This window comes from Erpetoichthys calabaricus, chromosome 15 (genome assembly GCF_900747795.2).
Source record: "Erpetoichthys calabaricus chromosome 15, fErpCal1.3, whole genome shotgun sequence".
Lineage (NCBI taxonomy): Eukaryota > Metazoa > Chordata > Cladistia > Polypteriformes > Polypteridae > Erpetoichthys > Erpetoichthys calabaricus.
In genome coordinates, this window is record NC_041408.2 from 18937159 (window position 1) to 18960704 (window position 23546).

Here is a 23546-nt window from a genome sequence, read left to right on the forward strand (position 1 = left end):
TGGAGGATAAAGGAATTGATACCATTGACTGGCCCCCACACTCACTCGCCTGACCTCAATCCAATAGAACACCTCTGGGTGTGACATTATGTTTCAGTCCATCCAATGCCACAAGGTTGCATCTCAGACTGTCCAGGAGCTCAGTGATACCCTGGTCCAGAGCTGGGAGGAGATCCCACAGAACACCATCTGTCGTCTCATTAGGAGCATGCACCAACCCTCAAGTCAGGCATGCATACAAGCACGTGGGGGCCATACAAACTACTGAGCATGATTTGGAGTTGCTGCAATAAAATTTGGGCAAAATGGATGAGCCTGCCTGCCACATCATTTGTTCCCTTTGATTTTCTGGGTGTCTTTGAATTCAGCCCTCTGTAGGTTGATCATTTTCATTTCCATCAGACGATGTGGCATCCTTTCGTTCCTAACACATCACCATATCAGTCCATAGCAGTAGAGATAGCCAGCAGGATGTTTTTTTCCCCATTGAGATCTGATGTGTTTTCAAAGTGTTCCTTTAATTTTTTGAGCAGTTTATATTTCACTTTCTTTGAGGAGTTACGGGTCATGTATTTCATCACATCAATATACACTAACACATTCAAATGTGCTGAAACACTGCCTGTTTGTCAGGCTACCAGATACCTGAGTCTTTTTTGTTTTCTCTGTCTCATTCAGTGCTCCCCTCAGTGGCCTTCAAATGTGTTCATTTCCAAACTCCATTCATAATTTTTCTTTTGTAAGAGAATGTAAAATCGGTAGCTGGTACCTCCTACAGACACATTTGGCGCTAATAACAGCAGCAGTGGGAGAAGGCAGCATGTAACATGAGATAGAGAACATTGTTACCCTGTGGGACCTCAAACAAGCTACATAAACCCTCTCCTGATGTACTGTTTGTTGTCAGTTTTTTTTAATATTTTTTTTTAAAGAAAAAAGCCGTTCTGACGTTTCTATTGGCTGTATCCTAGCAACTTCAGTGGTACATTTTCACATGTTCCTTTCTAACAAAACAATGCATTTTACTTTGGATTAAAATCTCTCCAGCAGCCCATTGAATGAAAATGAAATGCAACAAGAAAACGGTGCTTTGTGCTTTAAACCTAACCTAACCTAACCGTTACAACCTTATCCTTAATTATGGTTTCAGCAAGTCCTGGCTAACCCCACAGATAAGTTACCGGTGTCTTTATTGGCTCTTTGTTACTTTTCTCACACCCATTTAGCCACAGCAGGCCTCGATGCTTCACATCTGGTCTTTACACGGATTTTGCTGTCACTGTTGCACGATTAGCTCATCTTCACCTAATAGCACCAGGACAATTTTTGCTACCAACTCCAGCTACTACTGTGTGGACATATTGTTGATACAGCTAAAGTTTTTTGTAGCTTCCATGCTATTGCTTTCCTTCTTACTTCATTCCACTCCAGTTATGTTATTCTGCACTACCCCACATACTCCTGGTCTCTGCTTGATCATTATCTTCTTCCCTGGAAGAGCGGAACCTATCCGAATGAAATTAATGTTGATGACTGAAATATAAATGGAGTACTAAATTATTGCAGAGAATTAAGAAGTAGTGTCAGATTATGCAGAGAATTTAAACTGGGAGATATGTCTGATGTTCATACTTTGGAATTTCAACGGTCACACGGAGCTCTGAGATTGGCCAACTGACTTGTTGTGGACTTTCTAGTAGAGCCTGGAAGTGGCTACAGACGCAGCTGCTTTGTGAACGATGGCATTGTTTCAGCTGATGCCTCCTCCTGTTGAACCTTCACCTAAAGGTGTTGTTTTCAACTTCTGTCACTTAACACCTCATATTAATGCATTTAAGTTGAAGCTGTACTGCCCTATAAATAGGAGACTGGAGAGCAACAATTAGACTTGTTTGTTTTTAGAAACACAAAAGAGACTCCTGTATTCAGGTCATAGTTTCCTTAAGAAAAGAGCTTCTTCAGGTTGAGTGAACGACCGAGGAGAGCAAAGCAGCAAATCTGTTGGGCAGTGGTGCAGACAGAGACCTTCCTACAGCCTAATTTCGGTTGGCCACGTATCAGATTAGCTGGACACTCAATCGTTCAGCCATCCATTCTGACTTCAGGGTTTAGGGCATGCATGTCTCAGGCTCATTCCCAGTTCTTCGCTTTGTTGCTAAATTTATGCCAGTGTTGCATATTCTGTATGGATAGTTCCTATATAAAACTATTCAACACTTTGGACGTTTTCACATTTTATCATTATACAACATTGAAGCGCAGTGGATTTATTTGGTTTTTTTTTGGCACTGATCAACAGAAAAAGACCATCCCCACCGTGAAGCATGGTGGTGGCCATGTCATGCTATGGTCGATGTTTCTCTGCAGCAGGCCCTCAAAGGCCTGGGAAATCCTAGAGGAAAACCTGATGTAGTCTGCAAGAACCCTTCATCTTTGTTTTCCAGCAAATCAACAACCCCAAGCATAAAGCCAAATCTATACAGAAATGGTTTAAAAACAATCCTTGAGTGGCTATGTCAGAGTCCAAATCTCAATCCAATTGAGAATTCCAGGCTGGAGTTGACAAAGGCTGATCACTCACGATTCCCATGAAACCCGAATGAATTTGACTAGTTTTGCATACAAGAATGGGGACAAAGCTCAGTGGCCAGATGTGCAGAGCTGATTCTACTTAATACTGACATGAAGAGGGTGAACACTTATGCAATTAATTATCGTGTGTAATTAATTTAGATCACTTTTCCGAGATCTGTTTTCACTTTGACATTAAAGAGTCCTTGTTCTGTTGATCATTGTCATTAAAGCCAAAATGAACCCACTGTAATTCATCCATCCATCCATTATCCAACCCGCTATATCATAACTACAGGGTCATGGGGGTCTGCTGGAGCCAATCCCAGCCAACACAGGGCGCAAGGCACGAAACAAACCCTGGGCAGGATGCCAGGCCACCGCAGGGCACACACACACACCAAGCACGCACTAGAGACAATTTAGGATTGCCAATGCACCTAACCTTCATGTCTTTGGACTGTGGGAGGAAACCCATGCAGACACAGGGAGAACATGCAAACTCCACACAGGGAGGACCCGGGAAGTGAACCCGGGTCTCCTAACTGCCAGGGAGCAGCGCTACCACTGTGCCACCGTGCCAACTGTAATTCAATGTTGTATAATAATATCATGTGAAAAATTTTACTTTTTATAGGCACTGTATCTCACAAGGTTGTGACTAAACTACATATTTACGCTTCATGCCCATAGGTCCTGGCTTCAGCAAGAAGAACAGAGAAGAGAGTTCAGTGCGTGACTTCTTCATGCGGATGAAGTGCACCGTTACCAACCGTGGCCGCACTGTTAATCTAAAATCTGCAAGTTGGAAGGTGAGAGTAAGCACCTACCGTAGGATACCTGTGATGGCAAACTGTAGCCCAGGAAGCTATTGTCGCATATGTAGCCTCCTAAGCATCTAATGCAGTCCTTGAAAATACAGAGCTTGTGCACCCAGCATGAAATGTCATCCACTTGCACAGTGCACATCTCCTATATTTCTGGAAAAATGAATAAGCACATACTCAAAAATAACGAGCAGCTTACATGCAAAATGTCTCACAAACATGTGTATGTTCAGGTATACACCTGTCTTCACCAGGCATATTCTCCTATACAGGTGCTGGTCATAAAATTAGAATATCATGACAAAGTTGATTTATTTCAGTAATTCCATTCAAAAAGTGAAACTTGTATATTAGATTCATTCATTACACACAGACTGATGTATTTCAAATGTTTATTTCTTTTAATGTTGATGATTATAACTGACAACTAATGAAAGTCCCAAATTCAGTATCTCGGAAAATTAGAATATTGTGAAAAGGTTCAATATTGAAGACACCTGGTGCCAAACTCTAATCAGCCAATTAACTCAAAACACCTGCAAAAGCCTTTAAATGGTCTCTCAGTCGAGTTCTGTAGGCTACACAATCATGGGGAGGACTGCTGACTTGACAGTTGTCCAAAAGACGACCATTGACACCCAGCACAAGGAGGGCAAGACACAAAAGGTCATTGCTAAAGAGGCGGGCTGTTCACAGAGCTCTGTGTCCAAGCACATTAATAGAGAGGTGAAGGGAAGGACAAGATGTGGTAGAAAAAAGTGTACAAGCAATAGGGATAACTGCACCCTGGAGAGGATTGTGAAACAAAACCCATTCAAAAATGTGGGGGAGATTCACAAAGAGTGGACTGCAGCTGGAGTCAGTGCTTCAAGAACCACCACGCACAGACGTATGCAAGACATGGGATTCAGCTGTGTCAAGCCACTCTTGAACAAGAGACAGCGTCAGAAGCGTCTCGCTTTTGGACTGCTGCTGAGTGGTCCAAAGTTATGTTCTCTGATGAAAGTAAATTTTGCATTTCCTTTGGAAATCAAGGTCCCAGAGTCTGGAGGAAGAGAGGAGAGGCACAGAATCCACGTTGCATGAGGTCCAGTGTAAAGTTTCCACAGTCAGTGATGGTTTGGGGTGCCATGTCATCTGCTGGTGTTGGTCCATTGTGTTTTCTGAGGTCCAAGGTCAACGCAGCCGTCTACCAGGAAGTTTTAGAGCACTTCATGCTTCCTGCTGCTGACGAACTTTATGGAGATGCAGATTTCATTTTCCAACAGGACCTGGCACCTGCACACAGTGCCAAAGCTACCAGTACCTGGTTTAAGGACCATGGTATCCCTGTTCTTGATTGGCCAGCAAACTCACCTGACCTTAACCCCATAGAAAATCTATGGGGTATTGGGAAGAGGAAGATGCAATACGCCAGACCCAACAATTCAGAAGAGCTGAAGGCCACTATCAGAGCAACATGGGCTCTCATAACACCTGAGCAGTGCCACAGACTGATCGACTCCATGCCACGCCGCATTGCTGCAGTAATCCAGGCCAAAGGAGCCCCAACTAAATATTGAGTGCTGTACATGCTCATACTTTTCATGTTCATACCTTTCAGTTGGCCAACATTTCTAAAAATCCTTCTTTTGCATTGGTTTTAATTGATATTCTAATTTTCCGAGATACTGAATTTGGGACTTTCATTAGTTGTCAGTTATAATCATCAACATTAAAAGAAATAAACATTTGAAATACATCAGTCTGTGTGTAATGAATGAATCTAATATACAAGTTTCACTTTTTGAATGGAATTACTGAAATAAATCAACTTTGTCATGATATTCTAATTTTATGACTAGCACCTGTATATCGCTTAGTTCTAGAATGAATCAAACCTTTAACTGTCTACCTCTTGGCCAGTCATAATAAAAAATAGGATGGAATGGCTTTATGGAGTGAAATGTGTTTTTTTTTTCATTTTTTTATCGTCTAAGGGTCTAAACCTATGAATTTTGTCTGCCCAAAAACGTTCCTGATTTTGAAGTAAATTTTGGACTGTTTTCATGAGAAAAAAAATGGCGCTCTTGTTTCCCAAATATGCCCTCATATACATTTTAATTCATTTAAATTATATCCTTAAAGATTTTGTCCTTTTATAGAAAAGCAGACTCTGGGAATTGTTTTTTGTTTAGTTGTAAATTTGGCTGTTTGATGGAGTGTCCTTTTGCCCAGGGTCAGGGTTAGGCTTAGGGTTAGGGTTTGAATCAGACTCCTTTGGTACTGTCTCTTCAGTTGGGTACCGCTGGTTTGACTTTGTGTTGCTCATGGAGTCCCGAATGAGGCACATATCCTGCATTGTGAGGGAGCGTCAGTTACGGCACTACTGCCATGTGGCGTGATTCCCCGAGGGTGGACTGGACTGGACCAGGCCATGGAGACACCCACGTAACAACTGGCTGCGGCAGATAGAGGGTCATTTCTGGAGGGTGGGACTCAACCGCATGTCTACCAACTGGGATCCTGAGGTGGGTCGTCGTGTGGTAGGTGTGGCACTGTGCCGTGCCAGTGCATGCTCCCCAGCCTGACCTGATCTGAATCTGGTAAATGCACCTATGACCGTGAGCTGGATTAGCAGTTTAGAAAACGGATGAATGGTTATACAAGGACTTCAAGCCACAGCTTTCTGAGTTGTTAAATCACACTTTTTGGCCATGATAGAGAAAGAAGGGATGGCGAGCAAGTTATAGACATCCACTTTTTTGTCCATTTTTGTCATTCTATAACTTTATTGAACACATTAACAATAGTGGGATCTTTCTGAAAATAAGTGGTGCTATGTTTTCATATCTTTTTCCTGTGTAGGAAACAACCTTTTTAACAAAAGATTAACACAATCAGAAAATTCTGTATTGTTCTGGACTATTGCCTGACATATTATGTGATGCGTAGATAGCTGATTGATTATTGCTCATTTTCCCATATTAGGATAACAAGATACATTTTCCCTACACACATGAATAACATTTAACTTGTTTTGCTGAATGGTAGAGCAAAGGAATATTCATAGTGCAGAACATATGCAGCTTGCATAAAGAGACACCCATTTACAGACTAATACAGCATAGCTCCACTAGTAATGTCTACACATTCTCATTTGTATGAAAGAGATGTGACTTGGCATGCAGCAGTGCTATGTTTTGCTAAACATCATCTTGTCTTTTTGTGTCAAATTCTCTGCTCCACAAAAACTTCACTACAGATTGTAGCTGAGCTCATAAAACCTTCAACGTATATGCAGCAACTAGACACTAGTACAAACCACTACTAGCCCCTCCAGGTTCACCTAGAAGCAGCTCGGCTACGGCCTTCAACTTGTGCACCACTCAGTTACAAAATGGAGGATTTGACAGTCCCCAGAGGGGACTGGGTGGTCTCGTGGCCTGGAACCCCTGCAGATTTTATTTTTTTCTCCAGCCCTCTGGAGTTTTTTTTTGTTTTTTCTGTCCACCCTGGCCATCGGACCTTACTCCTTTCTATGTTAACTAATGTTGTCTTATTTTAATTTCTTATTTTGTCTTTTATTTTTCTTCTCTTCATTATGTAAAGCACTTTGAGCTACTTTTTGTATGAAAATGTGCTATATAAATAAATGTTGTTGTTGTTGTTGTTGACAGTGCTATCTAGGTAGGCACTTTCAAACATGGAAATCAGTAGGCCGACTTACAAGATGGCTCATGAGTGTCAGCAGGTATGTAGACTGAAAGTGGAGAATTAGCAGTCAAGCGTATCAGGGAATGGATAGCTGTCCTGTGATACGACCATATTAGACTAAAGATAAAAAAAAATATATAGATTTTTTACTCATGATTTTGAGAATTTTAGGGAATTGAAACTTTGATAGTGTGTTAGCAGATTTTTAAAATTAAATTTCACAAATCATCCATTCTTATTTTGGTTCTGATCATGAAGAATAAAATACGTTTCAACTAACAGCTTATGGGGAAAAAGATACTTTGCACAAAAGCTGCAAAAAAAATCAAGCCTTCAAAGTCAAGACTTCTGACTTGTGTTATTGTTAAACAAGATAAAGATTGTCTTTGTCATACACTGTGAAACCACAATGGCTCTCTTCTGTGAAAGATTGTTTTGTGTGAAATTGTTTAATAAAGTGTAACAAGTACTCTGTGGAGGTTTTCACTAGGTCTTGCCACTACAGAACGACCCTGCTACAGTGTGCACCTCCCTTACACAAAATGGCACAGCAACCTCCACACATTCCAGCCTTGCCTCAAAATGCATAAGGACTGAGTTGAAGGTTGAGGGTTCTGCAGTCAGTAGAAGTATCGGGGTTTATGTTAACGAATCCCATCCAAACTGCAGCACATCTCACTCCACCCGCATTATGTTGTCTCACATTCAGAAAAGTTCAGCACCTCCTATGTGGTCTAAGTCAGCTATCCTTTCTTTATTTTAATTTGTGAATTCAGCCCTTTTTACTTTCTCGTATACGAAGTATAGAGAAAGTATTGTAATCGTCCAAAGATTCCATGTTGAGATTTCGATGAATCTCAATGTTTTAGACCTCCCTGACTTTCTCGTATACGAAGTACAGGGAAAGTACTGTAATCCCCCAAAAATTCCATTGTGAGATTTTGATGATTTCGATGAATCTCAACGTTTTAGACCTCCCTGACTTTTTCGTATACGAAGTACAGGGAAAGTATTAGAATCTTCCAAATATTCCATTTCGAGATTTTGATGATTTCGATGAATCTCAACGTTTTAAACCTCCCTGACTTTCTCATATATGAAGTACAGGGAAAGTACTGGAATCTTCCAAAAATTCCATTTCGAGATTTTGATGAATTTCAACGTTTTAGACCTCCCTGAGTCGTAAAATACCATTTTTGGAATTATATCTGTGTGTCTGTCTGTGTGTGTGTGTAAACACGATAACCTGAGTACACTTTCATTTAGGTCAACCAAATTTTGCATACAAGTATTAAGAACAAAATGTAGATTTATATCAACTTTTGAGCTATTTTCGTTAACCAGAAGTGGTCCTTTACCTTTTATTCATGCAACTGTAGAGCCCAATTTCCATCCATCCATTTTCCAACCCGCTGAATCCGAATACAGGGTCACGGGGGTCTGCTGGAGCCAATCCCAGCCAACACAGGGCACAAGGCAGGGTGCCAACCCACCGCAAGAGCCCAATTTATTCAACTTTACTTTTATAATAATTGTTCAATATATTATTAATGTGATTTGATTTGTTGTTGACGGTTCTTTAATGTACTTAATATAAAAATATAATCATTGCCTTGCGGTTTACTCCACAAATATCCATCCCCATATCTGAGTAAATGAGAAAGTCTAGTGGAGACCACTCCCGATTTTTATTAATGTGATTTTACTATCCATGTTTTTACTTTCTCATATACGAAGTATAGATAAAGTATAGTAATCATGAAAAAATTCGACCTCGAGATTTTAATGAATCTTGATGCTTTGGACCTCCCTGAGTCAGAAAATACCGTTTTTTGGAATGATGCCTGTGGGTGTGTGTATGTGTGTGTGTGTGTGTGTGCGTGTGTGTGCGTGTGTGTGTGTGTGTAAAAACAATAACTCAAACACGCAACAAGATAGATGGATGAAGTTTGGCATGTGGGTATTACACCAAAATTGTAGATCTGTATTAACTTTTTGGCCAAATCCATCCACCAGAAGTGGTACTCAATTGTTTTTTTTGTTTGATTTATTCAACTTTACTTTTATAATAATTGTTTAATATATTATTAATATGTTTGATTTGATTTGTTGTTGATGGTTCTTTAACTCTTTGAGGGCTGAATATTTTTTCCAAAAAACATAGTTTCTGAAAAGCAATGGTTTCACACAGAAATCAAACTTAAACATCTGTTGCTGCATGCTGTGGCTGCCAGTTTGCCAAGAATGTGCGGCAGGCTGTCTTTGCGTGGCTGGGACAAAGTTGCAGTGTGTTGCAATCTGGTTTCTACCTCTTATCATTGTTAAGTGACAGTCCTCCTTGGCGAACAATATCAGTACAACGATTAGCTGGGGACCAATCAGCTGAAGCTGGAACCTCACATTCGTTTTCAATCACTTGTATCAAAATCTGAGTCCGACAAGTCATAGTCCAGTTCAGAGATAATAGGCAAAACGTTGTCCACATAATATTTTGCTTTACGCATTCGCTTTGATCTCTCACCAGATGTCAGTGCCATTTCTGCCATTGTTTGTGCCTTGCTACTCACACGAGTGCAGGAAATCTCAGTCATACCAATGAATCTAACTTTCCTTCTAGTAACGAGAGTCCAACTAAAACATAACGGGTGGTTTTCTCACAGTTTACAGTCGATTACCATCGTCAACTCCTCCTTTTGACAAAAGTCGACATCAGCCCTGAAAGAGTTAATGTACGTAATATAAAAATATAACTATTGTCTTGCGGTTTACTCCTCAAATATCCATCCCCATATCTGAGTATACGAGAAAGTCGAGGGGAGACCACTCCCAATTTTTATTAATATGATTTTAGTATCCATGGTTTTTTTTTTAAAGATGTGAAGGTGGCTTGAAGTCTACAAACCAGATAATCCATCCATTCATTTTCCAACCCGCTGAATCCGAACACAGGGTCACGGGGGTCTGCTGGAGCCAATCCCAGCCAACACAGGGCACAAGGCAGGAACCAATCCCGGGCAGGGTGCCAACCCACCGCAGACAAACCAGATAATAACAGTTGTATTTGATAATGATTCTAGTATTATCAAGCAAGGCAGACTTCACTTCTGCCAGGTAATCGATCAGTTGGGTACTCCTGCCTTGGACGCAGAAGTTCCACAACAAACTACTTTGTAAAGAACCAAGTATGTCCGTTCTGTAGGAGCTGCATATTCTGATTAAAAACCTGATTTTTCTGTCATTCTCGTAGGTCCTGCACTGCACTGGCCACCTCAAGATGTACAATAGCCGCCACCCTCACACTCTGTGTGGCTTTAAGGAGCCACCCCTGAACTGTGTAATCATGATCTGTGAACCCATCCCACATCCCATCAACATAGACATCCCTCTGGACAGCAAGACCTACCTGAGTCGCCACAGCATGGACATGAAATTCACATACTGCGATGACAGGTGAGGATGGATCAGGCGTTGTAAAGGAAAAGTACTTTCTGACAATATTTGGTGTGTGTGCAAGTGCGGGCAGATCTCTGCCATCATACAGTAATCTTGCTGGCCTTACATTTTTTGAGACTCTTATTAAAGCACCACGTCAATAAGGCATCTTTGTCCTTGCCTCCTTTTTTCAGATTTGTACAATTTTTCTTTTTATAATATGCCGTCTTGTGTAGATTCAGGCTCTTGTGTAAGCTCTCAGCAAACAGACCCCAAGGTGGCTCATGATTAATTCCATGATATTTGAAACTGTATTGGCTGGCGTGTCAGCTAGCTTAGCAGGGAGATACGAATGACAGGCTTTCTTTTTTCTCAACGCTCTTTCTTTCTCTTTATGTTGTTATGTGCAGCAGAACTTTACCCCTGTGAAGAGGAAGGCAGGTATTATGTCATTTGGTTAAACATTAAAAAAAAAAAAAAAACAACAACAAAGTTTTGGCCATAAAAGAGCTTTGAGTGGACCCTGCGCATGTGTGAGCAGTCAGTACCCCATGGCTCACTTTCCAGTCTTTTAACAAGTCAGACCTCAGGCCGGCTGATGAGTGTGTTGCCTGCTGTTTGCACAGGGTAGTGCCAAAGTTGAACTGCTGTAAAAAGGAAAAAGTCAAACAGGTCTGGAGTGCAGTGCCAGCTGTGAGCAGGGTAAAGATTAGACCATTCCTCATGTGACCAGATCAGGCTGCCTTGTGACTTTTCTGCCCTTGTGCTGTGTGTCAAAAGGAATAAATCTGCAGTAGCAGAGGCGAAAGAAAATAGCAAGGCAGAAAACAAAAAAGAGAAGAGGAGCGCATTTGATGAATAAAGGGTTTCTATCTTCATCACGTGAAGTGTTTTTTATATTTTAAATTCAAATATCTAGATACTCGACAGATTATTCACTCACATTTGAGGTACAGATGAATATAAAACCCTGTCTGTTCTCTGCTGTGATTCGTCCTCACAGCTCCTTGCTTGTGTCCATTCATTTATGGCACATCAGTGTTCTGGGAAATCACAGCCTGTCACAGTAATCATCAGGTGCAATGCAAGGAATCATGTAGGAGAAAATCCACACAGATATGGGGAGAACATACAAAACGACAGGCCCAGAAATTAAACTTGTTTTATTAGAGACTGCATAGTGATTCATCTTGGTTTTGAACGACCTTTGTGATGTTTGCCCGGACACTATCAGACAGACACCGCATCTTTATAAAAGACATGCTTTATTTTCTGATCTTTTCTCCAACACAACACTGTCCTGCACAACACACTGTGCCACTATCCCCAGTCACCTTTCTCTTGGGCCTTTCTCTCACTGTCCCTGGACCTCCTTCTCTCTCTCCAGGAGCTTCGTCCTGCTCCTGCTCCTGACTCCAGCTTCCTGAGTGGATGGAGGCCTCCCCTTTTATCTTTACCCGGATGAGCTCCAGGTGCTCTGCCTGACGTCACTTCCTGGTGTGGCAGAAGCATCAGAAGAGCAGCCGAAAGCACTCCGGGTGACCCTGGAAGGATCAACGTCCATTGGCGTGGTGGAAGTAAATAAGCCCCGGGCTCTATGAGGCTCGGGGCGCCCCCTGGCTGTGAATACGGGCCTCCACGGACTTGAGCCTCCCTGCTCCCCTTCCGTTGCCCTCTTCTGCTCCAGGGCGGTTGCCCCCTCGTGGCCTGGAGGACAAATATGCCACTACCTGGTCCTTCCAGGCGTCCCGGCCGGGTCTGACGCCCAGCCTCCTTCGATACCTTGTATATTTTGTTCCTTTACACCAGTGCCCTCAAACTCCAGTCCTGGAGGGCCGCAGTGGCTGCAGGTTTTCATTCGAACCCATTTCGTAATCGGTGACCAGTTTTTGCTGCTAATTAACTCCTTTTCCTTTCATTTTAATGGAATTGTTTTTTAAGAGGTGTTCCCCAGAATTTCTTCATCGTTCCTCTGAATTGCTTCTTTTCTTTCCTTAAGCAGAAATGACACGTGAACTGAGTGAGCCAACAGAAGACCGAATAAGTCAGGGCCTCAAACTCCAACAGGCTACTTGATTAGAATCCAGTTCTTGTTGCTAATTAAACCCGTTTTTTAATTCCATGACGTGTTGCTGCTCTCATTGAGTAATAGCAGACATTTCCGAAAATTTTCTAAGAGCACTGTTAAAATGTTTTGTGGATCTGAGCAGATCAACATTCTTGAGACCTTCATCTTTCTTTATCTTTGTATATACAGTAATCCCTCCTCCATCGCGGGGGTTGCGTTCCAGAGCCACCCGCGAAATAAGAAAATCCGCGAAGTAGAAACCATATGTGTATATGGTTATTTTTATATTGTCATGCTTGGGTCACAGATTTGCGCAGAAACACAGGAGGTTGTAGAGAGACAGGAACGTTATTCAAACACTGCAAACAAACATTTGTCTCTTTTTCAAAAGTTTAAACTGTGCTCCATGACAAGACAGAGATGACAGTTCCGTCTCACAATTAAAAGAATGCAAACATATCTTCCTCTTCAAAGGAGTGCGCGTCAGGAGCAGAGAATGTCAGAGAGAGAGAGAGAAAAGCAAACAAATCAATAGGGCTGTTTGGCTTTTAAGTATGTGAAGCACCGCGGCACAAAACTGTTGAAGGCGGCAGCTCACACCCCCTCCGTCAGGAGCAGAGAGAGAGAGAGAGAGAGAGAGACAGAGTTTGTTTTTCAATCAAAAATCAATACGTGCCCTTCGAGCTTTTAAGTATGCGAAGCACCTGCAGCATGTCGCGTCAGGAAGCAGCTGCACAGAAGGTAGCAACATGAAGATAATCTTTCAGCATTTTTAGACGAGCGTCCGTATCGTCTAAGTGTGCGAACAGCCCCCCTGCTCAATCCCCATACGTCAGGATCAGAGAAAGTCAGCGCAAGAGAGAGATAGACAAAAGTAAGCAATCTAGCTTCTCAGCCATCTGCCAATAGCGTCCCTTGTATGAAATCAACTGGGCAAACCAACTGAGGAAGCATGTACCAGAAATTAAAAGACCCATTGTCCGCAGAAATCCGCGAACCAGCAAAAAATCTGCGATATATATTTAAATATGCTTACATATAAAATCCGTGATGGAGTGAAGCCGCGAAAGGCGAAGCGCGATATAGCGAGGGATTACTGTAATATGCTACTGTGGCAGTCCGTTTCTGTGTCCAGGATTTTAAATCATCCTGTAGCTCGCATACCGTTTGACTTATTGACCTGAAATTTGGTACACTTATACTACGTGACGTCTACTAACCGCTTATGATGACTGACCTCCAAGGTTATTCCTCTTTTTATTTTTTTATTTTAATTTTAGTGTAGAATCAACTCTCTGCAGCGACCAGCAGGGTGGCCGTTCGACGCATGTATACGGGCGTCGTTCTCATCCCTACCACATTCACCGTCACTTCCTCTAACTCTTCATATCTTAAATCATTCTTGAGGCAGATTGAAGATTTAAGTGGCGGCTTAAGGGAAAAATTAAGAAAAACGTACTAAGTAAGTGCAACACAAACACTGACTTAATGAGTTTTAATGCGAAAAGATGCCGATGAAAGAAGAGAAGAAGCGGGCCGCTTGGGTGGAGAAAAGAAGAGCTGCTCAGGAAGGAGCAAGCGCATCAACCTCTGAGCAAACGAATGCTAAAAATACAGAGAAAGAAAGAGGATGAAAACTAGGAATGCTCAAGTCGAGTGGATTCAGTGCAGTGCAGTACTGGTTTTCAGATATTGAATGATGGACACAGTTTGCTGGTCCTGTTTTGGCTCATTTTGTATCTCCTTATTGTTTGGCAGCTAATTAAGGAAAAAGAACCAATCAAGGGGTCTGAGTCTTCAAAAGCAAGTCAATTAAAATGAATTCAAAAGAAGTGAATTAGTAGCAAAAACAGGCCACTAATTAAGTGAAGGGTTAGAATGAAAACCTGCAACTCCTGTGGCCCTCCAAGACTGGAGTTTGAGACCACTGCTTTATTGGCCTTGTAATGAAATTTGTAATCCTACTTACCATGAATATTACATTACAAACAGTAATAACCAATCAAATGGAAATATAGGCAAATGTTTGAAATTATCTAAGGATGTACTTTATGACACTATTTACCTTAATAATTCCAGAAGGACTTGAGTCTGATAAAGCTCTGTAATAAGGACAAAGTTCAGTGTTAGTCAGATCAGGCTCAGATGGGATTGACTGTTCAACACAGCGACACTGCCTACTTGCGCTGCCGTGCTCGTCTTCATCTTCATCTTTAGACCCCTCGTTTCCTCTTTGTCTCCATCCCGACTTCCTGTCTCTCTTGACTGGTTCTCTTTTTTTGTTTAGATAGCCCTCCTATTCACTTAAGTGATTCTTGTGCTGACCCGTTTCTGTGCCTTGGATGCTCCGTTTTTCTTCTTTGCCTCCGTTTCCTTTATGTAACGTACAATTTAATTAATCATAACAATGTCTTCCCAGGCTTCATAAGATTAATGGATTAATAGGTGATGGCAATGCTAACAAGCTAACCCTCTTAAAAGCTGCTATTTAAAGATTTTAAATCTCTGATTAGACTAGCTTCACACCAGCTCTCTTAGCAGAGCAACAAGCAGCAAGGGGAAGGCGTGGGAGGCCACCCTTTCCTTTTCTAGTGACCCGCTTTTAACGTGCATTCTCTGCTTCAAAGCACCGTCTGTTTACAGACTTGTTTTTTATGCTCGTCATAACCAAAGCTTATCTTGATCTTTAACAGAAACATTATTTTGAGGGAGGAAAGGATATTTGATTTATGAAAAGGTTTTTCGTTTCCTGCGGACTTTTCCCAAAATGCTGGCAATTCTGGAGGAAAAGGCTATTGATTTCTTTAAAATTCAAGGGGAGCGCTGGCAGAGGGGATGGTCTGTATAGCCGTGTTTAGTACTTTAGTCCTGCCATGGAGTAGAACCGGAATCCTTTTATAGCATTCATACTCCAAGTAGCAGCAACTTGTTTCTTTCTTGTTTCTGGTCTGCTCTTACAGAGTTTTGACCTTTTGCACAAATTGAACTTTTCATCCCTGATGTTTTCTTATTTTTTTTTTCTTTTTAAACCCTTCTCTTCTGTCCTGCAGGATTACTGAGTTGATGGGCTACTCCCCTGAGGAGCTGCTCGGACGATCCATCTATGATTTTTACCATGCGCTTGATTCTGATAGCTTGACCAAAAGCCATCATAACTGTAAGTCAACTGTGTCCTCTTTATGTCAAACATGTTTAATGTCCCAAGAACCTTGCACTCTAGTTTAATACAATGCCAGTGTACCAAAAAAGTACAGTAATGCAGAATCATTCTAGCCTGCTTCTTCACTGATTGTCTAGCAGCCACGAACGCCCATAGTTCAACTTTTATTTCATGGAATGGACCTTTAGTTGTTTAATCTGTCATTTGAAGAAAGACTATGTACAGTGCTGTAAAATATATTCAACTTTCTTCGACCTTTTTACATTTAACTGTGTGTATAGTTTGGAATATTTTGTATTCATAAACACAAAATGAACATATATCAAATTGAAAGAAAAAAATGTGCATATCCTTCTAAATGAGCTCTAAGGTATTAAAGTACAGTAAATAAATGATTTCATAACTAGTCATCTCTTTGAAAATGTTATAATGCAGTGCTTCCCAAATTTGGTCGTGGGAACCCCCTGTGGCTGCAGGGTTTTGTTCCAACCACATTCATAATCAGTGACAACACCTGATAACACTGAGCTCATTTAATTAGCTGGTATTTTTGTCTCTTATTCTACATTCACAAAAGCACAGCAGAATGATTTTTACATATCAAAGGCTAGGGGGCTTCGCCCCTGCTTGCTATGCTCGCTTGCGCTATGCGCCAGCCACTTCGTGTCTCTGCCACTCGCGTATGTGGATTTCACCTTCACCAAACAACAAATCATTTAATTCTCGCGGATACGCCTCTTCATTGGGAAGAAACACTACTTTTCCCTGATATCAACACGAATTAGACGATTGACAAGTCTGCGACTTAAAATTTAAAGCTGAACAATATCTACATACTTCTGTCATATCACCTTTGTCCATATATTCGATCTCTTTTCGCTGTTCCGTTATTTCACCGAGTAATAATTTCCATTTGTTAGCGCTAACTTGATCTTTACTATCAGTTTTTTGAGACTTTCGAATTATAGTACTGTCATAATCGCTAACCTGCTCTGCATGTATATCGTACCGACGTTTTTGAACTTCTTTACAACGTTTTACTTTGTCTTCTACTCTTTGTCTTTTATTTCTGACCCTGCCTGGAACTGAGAGCGCAGGACTGTGTCTGACAATAGCATCTATATGAATGAAAAGTGATTGGACCATAAAGGCGCCAGCCACTTCACGTCTCAGCCACTCGCGTATGTGGATTTCACCTTCACCAAACAACAAATCATTTAATTCTCGCGGATACGCCTCTTCATTGGGGAGAAACACTACTTTTCCCTGATATCAACACGAATTAGACGATTGACATGTCTGCGACTTAAAGTTTAAAGCTGAACAATATCTACATACTTCTATCATATCACCTATGTCCATGTATTTGATCTCTTTTTGCTGTTTCGTTATTTCACCGAGTAATAATTTCCATTTGTTAGCGCTAATGTGATCTTTACTATCAGTTTTTTGAGACTTTCGAATTTTAGTACTTTCATAATCACTAACCTGCTCTGCATGTGTATTGCGCCAACGTTTTTGAACTTCTTTACGACGTTTTACTTTGTCTTCTAATCTTTGTCTTTTATTTCTGACCCTGCTTGGAACTGAGAGCGCAGGACCTATGTCTGACAATAGCATCCATATGAATGAAAAGTGATTGGACCATAAAGGTGCTGGCCACTTCATGTCTCAGCCACTCGCGTATGAGGATTTCACTTTCACCAAACAACAAATTTTTTAATTCTTGCAGATATAATAATAATAATAATAATAATTTATTTTATTTATAAGGCACTTTACATTTGTTGTAAACCTCAAAGTGCTACATAAAAAATGCAAACAAAGACACAACAAGATAAAAACAAAGATAAAACAATAATTAGAGACAATTTTGTTAATATGCTTTCCTAAATAGAAAAGTCTTTTTAGCTGTTTTTTAAAACAGCCCACAATGTGCTGTGTTCTCAGGCTCTCTGGTAGGCCATTCCAGAGCCATGGAGCAGCCACTGCAAAGCCTTGGTCCCCCATTGTATGAAGTTTGGTCACAGGGGGGGTGAAGGCGGCAGGTATTTGCAAGATGAAGGGTTCTTGTAGTGGATTGTAATATAAGGAGTTCCTTAAGGTATTGTGGAGCATTTCCATGGATACACTGGTGAGTGAGCAAACAAAGTTTGTATTCAAGACGGAGGTGGATAGGGAGCCAATGAAGTGAAGGATTGGTGAAATGTGTTCATATTTCCGCACCCTCATCAGGATCCTTGCAGCACCATTTTGAATTTGTTGGAGCTTTTGAAGGCTCTTGCTGGGTATCCCAATGAGGAGTGCATTACAATAGTCCAGCCCGGAGGAGACAAAGGCATGAACCAGCTTTTCAGCATCATAGAGGGAGAGGCAGGGACAGAGTTTGGCTATGTTTCGGAGATGAAGGAATGCAATTTTACAGAGGTGATGGACAGATGTATCAAATGACCTCTTCATTGGGTAGAAACACTACTTTTCCCTGATGGAACATGAATTAAACGATCTACAAATCTCCAACTTAAAGTTTAAAGTCTCCTCTTGTGGGACCTGAAATTATCTCTCACGGGAGTTGAAATTATCTCCGAGAAAGTCTCGTTCCAGGATTTCCTTTTATAATAGAGAGATATTTAGAAATACTTCTGTTTTTGCTATAGATTTCAATCCTTGACTCTCTTTTGTTGATTTCATTAAATTTGGCCCTTTCTCTGTGCAGTTTTCCCCCTTCATTGTATCTTATTAATGACAATTTAAAATGAGCAGAGCAGACCCCCAGGTAAACAACACTGAATCATGATAGGCTTTAACTACATTAGCGTCAGACCCAGTAATTAATAAATAATGGATTAATTAAACTATTAGAACTCCTGGAAAAGTCAAATGAAAATCAAGATGAAAATATTGCTAAAAATAAAACAAAATACATTACTCCCATATAACTGCTTGGTACATTTTATTTATTTATTTATTTTTTTACCAAACTTAGTTTTCTAATTTCTATGTTGTTCCCAAAACACAGAATCTGGGCAATAACAGTTCACTTAATTAGCCCAGGATTCCAATTAAAAACAGAAGCTGGTTGGAACAAAAACCTGCAGCCACAGTGGGTCCCCAGGACCGAGTTTGAGAAGCACTGTAATAATGAATTTGGTTATCCTATCAGAAAATACAACATCAGTGGCAGGTCATTCTCAGCTCCGGTCCTGGAGGGCTACAGTGGCTACAGGTTTTCATTCTAACCCTTTTCTTAATTAGTGACCTGTTTGTGCTGCTAATTAACTTCTTTTGAATTCATTTTAATTGACTTGCTCTTGAAGACTCAGCCCCTTTATTTTTTAGTAGTAGCCAAACAATAATGAGATACAAAATGAACCAAAACAACTGGTGTCCATCATACAATATCTGAAAATAAAGAAAGGTGACGGTCTCAGGAATGCTGATCTGCTCAGTTCCCCAAAACATTTGACTAGAGCTCTTAGAAAAGAGAAAATCAATAATTTTGGAAATGTCTGCTATTGCACAATGAGAGGCCATGGAATTAAAGAATGGGTTTAATGAACGATAAGAATCAGATCCTAATTAAGCAGCTGGTTGGCATTTGAGGCCCTGACTTTGTTGGTCTTCTGTTGACTCACTCACTTCACGTTTCATTTCTGTTTAAGGAAAAAAAATGATGCAATTCAGAGGAATGATGAAGAAATTCTGGGGAACAAATCTTAAAAAACAAGTCAATTAAAATGAATGTAAAAGGAGTTAATTAGCAACAAAAACAGGACACTAATTAAGAAAAGGGTTAGAATGAAAACCTGCAGCCAGTGTGGTCCTCCAGGACTGGCGTTTGAGATCCCAGCTCTAACAAGTACTTTTGAATTGTCCCAGCCATTTGTTCATAGCCAACTGACTGCAAATCTGCATTACTTGAACATTTTTTAATGCCTGGAGAAGTCCTCTGAAATTTCACTGGTATCCTGTCAAGTTGCAGCAGCCTGCCCCAGACCACATGAATGAAGCTCATTGTATGTGGAGAAGGAGCAATTATGAAAACTATAGATGACAAATTAGGTACTCTGACTTACAAAAAAGATAAACATAGGGAGCAACATTTGTCAAGGTCACGCATACTGCCATGTCTGCACAGTACAATGAAGTTACATCTAAAGATGCATTGTGCTGCAAACAGAACCATTTTGGATGTAGGCCACAGGGTCTGCACATTTAAAACAGATGGATACATTTCATCATGCACTTTAGGCTGGTTTCAGACTCCATGACTTCAGGTCACTGAGCATCTCAGATTTAACAAATGCAACTGCTGCATCTCGTTGCCTTGAAGATGTCAGATAACACAATTCGGAATCACAGAAGATGACCGATTTCACAACCCCCTCATAACTTCTCATCACAGTTTAAAATTTCTTTTTGCTGCACAGTGTTCACAGTTTAGCTGCCAGTCAACATTTTTTTCCTCCACTCTCGGAGGAACGATGAGCAAGTCTTAAAAAACAAATCAATTAAAATGAATTCAAAAGAAGTTAATTAGCAGCAAAAACAGGTCACTAATCAAGAAAAGAGTTAGAATGAAAACCTGCAGCCACTGCAGCCCACCAGGACTGGAGTTGGGGACCCCTGCTCTAAGATGGGAAGTTTATATCCAAGGGTGTATAAGCAGTCTGAACTGCCAGTTGTACACCTTTGGTTTACATTATCAGGCGGAGTCAAACTAGAAAAGTTAGAAAATGGGATTTATTAGAAAATAGAATGAACCTTAACAAAACTGATCATGTCATTTCTCAATGTCGTCTCCACACTTCTCGATGCACTTGCCTGGCAGTGCCTGGATTCCAGCAGAATAAAAGGGTTTGTCTTGTCCTCTCAACCACTTGTGCACCTGAGTTCTTGTCGAGCACTACATCCCGAGGGGTACTACAGCCACTAGTGCGAGTTACTGTGATTTGCTGGAGACCAATGTGAAGCCTGCTATTAGATCCAAGCAGCAGGGACCGCCGTCTCAAGGAGTCCTTTTGGTGCAAGACAATGACATACTGCTAAGAACACCAAGGCTTGTCTGGAGAAACTGAAGTTTGAGGTATTGCCACATCGTCCTTATTCACCACCGTGTGATTTCCACCTGTTTGGACTGCTATAAAAACATCTGGTGGGTGGTCGTCTATTCAAGACAGATGACAACGTGAAGAAAGCGGTGCACAAGTGGTATAATAATGGAACTGTTGATGAACTCACCCTAGTACTGTACTTAATGCACTACTCATCCATTTCTAAGTTTAGCTCTGAGCCATAGCAATATACCTAGGGGCTTTGTTTCCTTTGCATCCTTATTTAGTTTCTTTTGTAGCTGTCACTTGTGTGAATGTGCTAATGGGAAGGGTGCTTTCGTAACTCTGAAGTCTTTTTTGCCGCATAATGAAAAAAATGAGAAAGCCTAAACACAGTAAAGTCTACACAGTGTTTTTTACTGCAGCCAGGAAGAGGCCTCTGTTATGTAAGAGTTCCACGGTAATGTGGTATACCCCTGAACATATGAATATTCAAAAGAAGTGCAGTAGCACCAGATCACATATCACAAAAACACATGAAGGAAAAGAAATAAACACAAAGCTCCCTGACGTGAAAAACAGCCCTGGAATGAAGCTGAAGGGCAACATCACTAACCAGTATGTCATACTTTAGTGCAACTATCTTACATGCACATGCAACAAATAAATCACTTAAACATTAGCATAACATATTTTAATGAAAACCAATAAGCCATTTATCCGTCGCCATGCAGTCCTGAAGCTCACTCTTGCACACTGGCTTTATTATTCCAGAAAGAGTTGAATGAAGCATTTAGATTGCAGCTGACTTGAGTTGGTAAGCAGTGATGATGTCTGTTAGGCCTGAACAGTTTTTAAGGGTTACATGAAGGCCCAAAGATTAGTGCTGCTGTGTCACAGCTCCATGAGCAAGTTTCAATCTGACGAATGATCGTTGTGTGTGTGTTTGTGGAATTTGCATGCTTTCCTGGTGCTTCATTGCATTTCTTCTCCGATAATCCAAAAATACTTTGATGTTAGATTAATTGATAATTCTAAACTGGTGTGGACCACCCTACCCAACACAGACAGAGTCGAGACACAAGGTCTGTCCAGCACGCATGTTTTATTCCAAGTGGGGCAACACTTTTTCTTTTCTTCAGAACACAGTACAGAAGCACCAAAATCATAACACAGTCCTTTCCCATCCACTGAACAGCATCATCTCCAGACAGAGGAGCAGCTTCAGCGACAGACTGCTGTCACCGTCCTGCTCCACTGACAGACTGAGGAGATCGTTCCTCCCCCACACTATGCGACTCGTCAATTCCACCGGGGGGGGGGGGTAAACGTTAACATTATACAAAGTTACTGTCTGTTATACCTGCATTTTTTATCACTCTTTAATTTAATATTGTTTTTTATCAGTATGTTGCTGCTGGAGTATGTGAATTTCCCCTTGGGGATTAATAAAGTATCTATCTATCTATCTATCTATCTATCTATCTATCTATCTATCTATCTATCTATCTATCTATCTATCTATCTATCTATCTATCTATCTATCTATCTATCTATCTATCTATCTATCTATCTATCTATCTATCTATCTATCTATCTATCTATCTATCTATCTATCTATCTATCTATCTATCTATCCTTTCTTCCTTCTTGTTCTTCTCCATCTCTGCCACCTCCACTCCTTTCCCAGCAAGCTTCATCCCCCTCCTCCCGACTCCGGCTCCTCGAATAGAGTGAGGCGGCCCCTTTTATAGGGCACCCAGAAGTGCTCCCAGATTTCCTTCCAGCCCAGGGCTCAGAAATTGTCCAGGCACCCCCTAGTGGTGGCAGGGTTGAGCTTCTAAGCTCCAAACCTGTGGCACTGCTGTGAGCCAGAGGGGTTGCCCTCTCCCCCAGTCCTTCCATCATGAGGGCGTTCCGACCGTCTGCCACACTGGCAATTTATGATTAAGTGCGTCCAGTGGTGGGCACAGGCCATCCTATTTAGGTTTGCTTCTTGTCCTACACCAATGGAAGCACATTTATTTGGGACTTTTTTAGATAAAGGAATGAGTGCTTGAGTAAAAATGCATGTGCAAATCACTGATCCCATTGCTGTAGCGCCTCCGTTTACTCTTTTATGCTGATGCTTACCTATTGCACCTGCTTTTGGGTCTTAGAGAATGAAGAGTAATGAAAGTGAGAGTAAAACTTTCCCAAATTAATGAAAGATTGAGCTAAACTCGAGCCACAAGCCCCAAACACCTCCTATTAGAACTGCACTTCTCGTGGAGACTCTCTTATTATTTACAATTTCTTGTATTTGCCTGAAAAAAGTTGTTTCTAAGTTCCTCTGCCCCATTTTCTGTATATACTTGACAAATAAAAACAGAGGTTGAAAAAAAAATCTAATTAAAACACTGCACTTCTGCTCCATTCGTCCTAATTAGACAAGCAGAAGCCCACGCGATTCTCAAAATGGTTTTATGAGTCGGTGAACTGGAATCGAAGTTAGGAGGGCTGGCTTTACAGAGACACAACTGTGGGAACTTTCTAACTCTAATGGAAAACTCAACCCAGATTGAAGCAAATTAAATGAATGCAGGCAGCTGGGCAGCATGAGACCCTAGAACTGGTAGAAGCATCTGAGTGATGCACAGTGAAGAAAATAATAATACGGGCAAAACAAAGCCACTGTCTGATTTTTTTTTTCCCCTCGCCCCCTTCTACTCTCTGCTGAATTCTTGCTTTGGATTTAT

The 23546-nt window shown here is 41.0% G+C and overlaps 1 protein-coding gene across 1 annotated transcript in view; it reads left to right on the plus strand.

Annotated features, from left to right (window-relative positions):
* epas1b (endothelial PAS domain protein 1b) overlaps positions 1 to 23546 on the plus strand; it is a 143305-nt gene that overhangs the window by 83738 nt on the left and 36021 nt on the right. The window contains exons 5-7 of the mRNA XM_028820680.2: positions 3265 to 3383; positions 10342 to 10544; positions 15645 to 15751. Coding sequence (XP_028676513.1) covers positions 3265 to 3383; positions 10342 to 10544; positions 15645 to 15751 — 429 coding nt within the window. The remainder of the gene's footprint in view (positions 1 to 3264; positions 3384 to 10341; positions 10545 to 15644; positions 15752 to 23546) is intronic.